This window comes from Physeter macrocephalus, chromosome 1 (assembly GCF_002837175.3).
Source record: "Physeter macrocephalus isolate SW-GA chromosome 1, ASM283717v5, whole genome shotgun sequence".
NCBI classification, from domain to species: Eukaryota; Metazoa; Chordata; class Mammalia; order Artiodactyla; family Physeteridae; genus Physeter; species Physeter macrocephalus.
The window spans coordinates 114,213,036-114,220,580 of NC_041214.2; the positions used below are offsets into that span (position 1 = coordinate 114,213,036).

At 35.4% G+C, this 7,545-nt stretch overlaps 1 protein-coding gene across 2 annotated transcripts in view; it reads left to right on the forward strand.

Annotated features, from left to right (window-relative positions):
• DCBLD2 (discoidin, CUB and LCCL domain containing 2) overlaps nucleotides 1-7,545 on the forward strand; it is an 85,242-nt gene that overhangs the window by 14,631 nt on the left and 63,066 nt on the right. For both annotated transcript variants that reach the window (XM_028494095.2, XM_024120008.3), the window contains exon 2: nucleotides 4,220-4,447. In XM_028494095.2, the coding sequence (XP_028349896.1) occupies nucleotides 4,220-4,447 (228 nt within the window). The remainder of the gene's footprint in view (nucleotides 1-4,219; nucleotides 4,448-7,545) is intronic.

Here is a 7,545-nt window from a genome sequence, read left to right on the forward strand (position 1 = left end):
CATGAACGGGAAAGGCCACAACAGTGAGAGGCCCGCGTACCACAAAAAAAAAAAAAAAAAAAAAAATCATCATGAGCACATATTTATCCAAAAAACATACTTGGTTTGACGTTTAGAAAGCAGCCTAAAATAAGCATGTGTTCTTTGTTGTATTAATTCATTATTAGTTAAATTAATGTTCTTTGTGTCTTCTCTAGGGAAAAGTAGTTTAAAAAAATTACTCAGCTATTTTCCTGGAACAGTATCAAAATTTGTATCTGGCTTAACACATCTGACCTGACAGTCTTCAGAGGAAGCGAACACATGTTCTATGAGTAATCCCCTAGATAAATCTGCAGCCAAACAACGGGGCAGTGAGATCAAATTCCAGTGTTTTTTCTCCACTGAAATAAAATTCAAAAATTACATTTACAGGCTTCTACCCCTTATGGTCAGTTATAGTCTGGTGGAGACCATCTGCGGGCATGGGGGGGGGCGGAGAAGAGGAAGCTGACAGTGATGGTGGTGATGATGGAGTTGTTCTAAGGAGAAAGAGCTGTCGATGTGGCGTTGTTGGTGAGAGTGAGTGTATGGATTGGTCCTCCAATACCCATTTTGAAAATTATTTTTCCAGTAGTGGTTACACTCTCTTTATCAATTCTGCCTTGTAAAAATGAGTAATAGTAGGTGGTATTAGCCTGGTCACAGACGATTATTCTTTCCAGTTACAAAGCTAAGCAGAAAATCTGGAGACTCTTACTTCCTGACCCTATTACCATCCTTTTTCAAACCCCAATGTTAAATGAGGGCCCCTGACCAAGAAAAATACTTGAGGGCTGTAGACTAATAAGAAGGACCTTTTGTTTCCCTTAACTTAAAGAAAAATAAAGCATTCTGTTTACTTCTTTGACCTTGTGGGGAAAACTGTTCCCTGGGTTGTACCCTCAGCAAGTAGAACAGCATTACCCTTTGAGCCAAAGGAAAAAGAACTAACCCAGATCTTCTGTTGGAGATGTCCTAGCCTTTGCTCTACGTCAGCCTGTCTCAACCTCCATCCTATTTGACTTTTAGGATCCATCACCCTTTACTCTGGGGAGCTGTGGTGTGCATTGTAAGATACTTTAGCAGCATTCCTGGCCTCTACCCACTAGATGCCTGTGGCACCCGCACACCCCAGAATTGTTCCAGTGTCCTCCACCCACATTTGAGAACCCCTGCTCTCAGTGTATTAGGTGATTTGTTGATAATATTTTTCAGATTTTAGTGTTACTTTTAAATATTTTGTCCCATTTTAAGTATTTTGGTGTAGAATAGGCTTCGCTTTTAAGAACTGTAAAAATAAACCGGAAACACATGTTCTAGTTTGGGGGTAAAAGTGAGGACAAGGTCTTTTTCTGATTTGAGAATTCAACATTGTCACCTTTGGATGCCTAGTACAGTGTTGTTCATTGTACAGGTGGGGACCCTTTAGTGGGTCAGGAAGATATATTTAAGACACTATTGAGTCAAGGTGTAAAATACATTTCTTACTTTGGAATAACAGAGAAAAACATTTGAAAACTGCTGGCCTAGTGTCCCTTTCCAACTGGAATATTCGAAACATATACTTCATAGCAGTAGGTATTTGGCCAGGCCAGCTAAGCTATTTATCTAGTCAGGTTACACTTATCAAATAGTCTTGGAAATATGGAACATTCAAATTTGTGCATTGCAGTAGATTTGAGACTTTCTTTTAACTTTAGTTTCTGGTGCGTATCGTCTTGTTTGCGAGAGGAGGAAGCTCTGAACTCCATCGCATATTTTAGAACATTCTTGGCACGTTGCTTGTGGACTGTTCATGCCCTCCCCCTACACAAGATGCTGAAAAAAGACAGCTCCATTTTAATTGTTTTCTTCATCACCATGCATGCAAAAGTCCTGTTTTTCATCAGTTAGTATTTATTTTGATAACTTTTGTAGGAACTATGCTGTATGGGGGAAAGGGCAGAAAACATTTTGTGCATTTATTGAGAATCAAACATAAATATGAGTATAAAGATATTTAAGAATTGCTCCTAACACTCTGCTTGTAGTCTTTTTGTAAAATTCATTTTAACATGACAACTTTAAGTTAAATAATAGCCTGTGGGGAATACGTTAAATGCGACAATCTGCCATTACTAAGTCCTGACTTCAGCTGTTAATAGCAAAATTCTTGGCTTTCTGAAATCCATCAACACTTCTAATCACTTAAGAAGCTGCCTTAGTTTCATACTTACTAAAGAAAATACATTTATAGTTTGAGTTACTTCATTTATTCAGGGCTGCTTTTTAAAGATTGAAACACTTCCAGAAAGCTCGTTTTCATCTTTTCAGTAGTAAGAGAACATTTTTGACTAGTTTCATATTTTTAGAAGATCTGTCTTAGGATGGTTGTCTTTTTCTCTAAGGAAAAATGTTAATGATTATTCAAAAGTTATTTATATTACAATTCATTTATTTTCACAAGGGAGGTTTTTATATCCTTATGTTTTTAATTTAGATAATATCCAATAGAGATATTCAAGGTATTTTCCTGGTAGTTTCAGGGGAAATTTGTGGTTATTTTTCTTTTCTTCTGAGTTGTATAACATTCTAAGTTTTATATTTGCAAAAGATCGGTGGCTGTGTCGCACAAAAACTCACAGGTTTATTTAATGGTGCCTTTATGTATTATGATATTATTGAACCGCTATGCCTAGTTCTTGTGTGTGGAGTGAAGGCAAGTGTAGAAGATAGCTGAAGTTTAATGTTGGTTAAAAGCTAAGCTTTACGTGAGAGAGACTTGTTTAAGAAGCCAGATTGCTGGTTGACCTGTGAAAGCAGACTAAGTAACAGTACTAGTGTGGATTTGGCAATAAAATTTCTTTATCAGCAAAAGATATGAAGTATTGTCATCAGAATCTAGGTACAGAGTTGTTGTTCCTTCCTTAAAGCTAGTTTTGAGACTAGTTTGAGATAACTTTTTCATAGGTTAAATGTACAGTTTCCTTACTCATTCAATTAATAAACATTTATTTTGCAACTACTACTTGTGGATACTATATTCTTATTCATAGGCTTTTAAAGCTTTCATCTGTTCTAGTAAATGATATCAGCACTACATTGTTCTTAAAAATAAAAAATCAATATAAAATTCTGTTACACCCATCTGTATCCATATTGAGGTTAAAACTCAGAAGTGTCCCTTCTAATATAGTTTTCTTTGTTTTAAGTTCTGAACTTTTCCAAAAGGTGATTATAAACAGCTCTTTTGAAAGAGAAAATACTATTATTTTGAAAGGATGTATTCATTTTCCTATTTAAAAGACATTCATTTGAATCCCATCGTTAGGAACGCTAAGCGGTGCAATTGGAGCAGCAGCTAAAACTTCTTAATCAGTATTAATGCCTCCTTCCAGGTGCTCAGTAAAATAACAAATTTTGTGATAAAGGGAAGAATGCAGATATTTTATTTTTTACAAACAATGTGTTAACAGTTTCCATATTCAGTTGCTGAAGAAATTTCTGGAGCAAATAATGCTGCTACCAAGATATGAAGGTCATTTTACTCATCTTTAATAAGTCTAATAAACTGTTTTTTTGTCATCATTCTATAGGGGAAAATGAGGCTTTTGGGGAGGGACTACTGAAAAGTCAAATTTCAGTAGAACATAAAATTAAACTATGAAATATTGCTTTAATGCCTTCAAGAAGGAATGCCTTGCATCGTGTAATATGGTCAGAAATCTGCATAATCTTTAGTATAGTTTGTTTTTAGAAATCATTCGACTTCTCAGGGATTTTTGAAGGGGTTTGTGCTATTTGTAACTAAATAGATGAAGCTGATCATATACATTTATTTTTATAGTTGACATTTACTTTGAACAATTACTATGAATTGATACTCTTTTAAAGACTGGATTTATTATGACATATATATATATAATTATTGCTAAGTTATGTTTACTTCTATTTATTTTGATTGGAAAGTTCTTTGAACTCATAAATTATAAAGGTAATCATTGATTATTTTGACCTAACCTGGCTTCTCCTGGCTCCTGTGAGTAGACCTACTAAGAACTATGTTATCTGTTTTATCTTGTGTAAGGAAGGTATTGGTGGTACAAAATATCTGATGTCATACATATTTTAAAATCTTCACAAAAAATCCTGATTATTTGTGGTGTAAGTTAAAGATGTAAAGAATAAATTATTGTCCTTTTAACTTTTTTTTTTTAAGGTGATGGATGTGGACATACTGTACTAGGCCCTGAAAGCGGAACCCTGACGTCCATAAACTACCCACAGACCTATCCTAACAGCACTGTTTGCGAATGGGAGATCCGTGTAAAGATGGGAGAGCGAGTGCGCATCAAATTTGGTGACTTTGACATTGAAGATTCTGATTCTTGTCACTTTAATTACTTGAGAATTTATAATGGAATTGGAGTTAGCAGAACCGAAATAGGTAGGAAATTTTCAATACATCATTGCCCCAAGTTTTAAAACTGAAACAGTGTTTGATACTTAACATTGAATAACTATGCTGTATAGGATATGTGGGAAATTATTGAAAGTGTGGAAATCTCAAATTTGAATCTTCTTTTGGGAAGAGAAGATTCTTATCTGTTTATTCACTTTTCTAATAAGCCTGTTTTTGTACCTTTGCAACAAGATGCCACTGTACTGCTTCTGAGGAGGAGGAAGTTAATTATTTTTTTTTGTTCATTTTGTTTTCTTTGATCATTTTATTTGCAGTTAAAGAATGTAAGTATAATTCATGCTTAGGAGTCAGTATATCATGGTAATTAAGAACATGGGTTTTGGATCCAAACTTCCTGATATTAAATACTTCTGCTATTAGCTTGCTGTGTGACCTCGGGCGAGTTACCTGATCTCTGTTTCCTCACTTGTAGAATAGGGCATGAACTAGTACATGTAAAGTGCTTAGAACTGTGCCTGACATATAATATATGCTTAGTAAATATTAGCTGCTGTTGTCTTTATTCTTAGCTAAGAGCAGCTGGTTCTCAATTATGGCTGCATATTAGAGTCACTTGGGAAGACTTTTAAATAATACTATATACCTGGTCCCCATTCTAGAGCAGTTGAATCAGAATTGATTCTGTGGGACCCACACCTCAGTATTTTTTAAAGCTTCCCAGGAGAGTATACTTTGAGGTCAAGTTGAGAACCTTTGGCTTAGAGATCAGCACCTTTCTCTGAAGCAGGAAACGTAGCAAAATTTGTAAGGCTGTCTTGGTGAAATAACATTATAACATAAAGAACTCTAAAATTCTCTGAGTTTTTTTGGAAAGACTTATTGATACAGGTGTGTAAAATGTCTTTCAGAACTATAATTGGAGCCCACTATCTTGTTCTTTAAGCATCATGTTCATCTTCTGGCCTCCTCTCCGTCTCTAGTCTAACCCTTCATCTCTTCTCCACTTTTTGGCCTCTTATCTGTGAGAGGAACAATTCCTGGCCTGCTTCCCTGGCTGCTGATTGATAACCTCTGTTGTCTCCCAATCAACTCTTGATTAACCTGGGTGCTTGATCACCATGTGCATATTCCCACGAATATATGGTCTTGGATAAGCTTTTAGAAACTCGAATCGCCTGAGGATCTAGAAAACACTATTACTATAATACTGATAGAAGACAATTGCATATTAAGTGCCTTCTGAGGAGATGCAGTAGGGAGTAAATGGTACCACCTCAGCAGTTTTGAAACAATAATGAAAAAAAGTGAAACAATCTGATCACGCCCCTAGCAGTTTACACGAAATAAAGGAGCTAGAGAAACACACTTTATATCAACCATAAAGACTCCTTTTTTAAAAAATGCCACTTATATGTAAAGGGGAGGAGGTCGAGGGAACTCTCATTCATTTAGAGATACATCTTCCAAAAGTAGTGTGTGGACCTTGTGACCTTGTTTAGGTCTTGATTCAAACTGACTGAGAGAGGACATTTTTGAGAAAAGCAGAATCTCAAATTCTGTGGTAATGTTATATTTGTGTATTCAATATCTGATTTGTTAGAGACATTATGAAGTTCAAACAAAACGTCTCTGATTTGTTTTTAAATATGTCAGAGAAAAAATGGTAGGAAGAGGGCAGGTGAAACCAGAATGGCACACGGGTGAAGCTGAGCCATGGGCACATGGGAGTATATCTCCCTACTTTGATGTAATTTTGAAAATTTCCATATTGAAAGTGCTTTTTGTTAAAAAAGAAAACCATAGGATTATGTATTTGGACAGTAAGTAGTGTCATGTTGCTAGGCAGGAAGAGTGACATGGGAAAAAAATTGAGCACAGGTTTTAAATCACTCACTGGGTGGGTTCTCATTACAGCTCCAGGACTTACTTGCTGAGAATTCTTTCTACCAGTCATCAGCCCAGACTTCAAAGTCATCATCAGTACTGTAGGAAGATTAAATGAAATAATATTTTGCAGTGCTTGGGGTGTAGTAGGTGTCCACTACTCAGCTCTCCCTTATTTCCATTGGTTTTGTTTTTCCTTATTCTCTCTTCATACAGGTGAATGGAAAGCTGTAGAAGGGTCAAGGGGACCGAGTGATGATGGTTCCTGTTGGGCTTTAGTTCTGCTCCTCCCCCCCCCATCACCACCTACCATATATCCACTGGTCCTCCATTTGGGGAGCAGTTTGTGGTTGGTGGTAGAAAAGTAACTTTCCTGACATCGCAGAGAAATAAAGGTCATTCAAGAATAACTGTGCTGGTTAAAGTAGATATGCCAGGAATTACAGAATAGAAACAAATACATGTGGGTATCAAGATTTCAGTGATTATGGTAAAGAATCCTCTTTTTCCTATATTGTCTTTTCTCAGGGTCCCTTCTGAACAGAGGCAGGTTCAAATGAGCTGCATTTTCCTATAAAAATGTTTCCTATTTTGGTATAAAGCTTAGATTTTTGGTTTTTTTCTCTATAAGTGTTAATTTTAGGGACTTTTCTCCCCTGAGAGATGGTATTTTGGAATAATCAAGAAAAGAAAATGAAAGGAAGAATGGTTTCTCAAGGAATCACTTTTTAAATCATAAATTCATTAGAATGTGTTTTAACTGATAAAGCACTTTTGGACAGTTATTTTCTGTTTTTATGGAATGGGCAATAATGTGTAATATTTAAATATATGAGTTTATTATGATTTCATATAACAACTTTCTAAATAGCTAGACTGTCCAGAAATCTTTGTGAAATTAGTGTAGTGGTACTCATTTCACTGACAAACAGGATGTGTTTAATGATAGAGTTAAGATTGGCTCTCTAGGTCTGTCCCTTTTTTAGGCAGATTGTATTAGAATGAGAAAATTCCATTGTGCCTTGAATTTTACTTTCCCATTTTGATTATTCTTTAATCCCTGGTGTCTGAGACATAGTGGTTGCTCTGTAAAGATGAAAATTAAAGTAAAATCATTCATTATTAATCTTAACTTTTTCTGTACATATATAAATATATATCTCCAAACTATTTTGCACCTTGTTTTTTCTCTTTTAATATTTATTTATTTATTTATTTATTTATTTTTTGTGGTATGC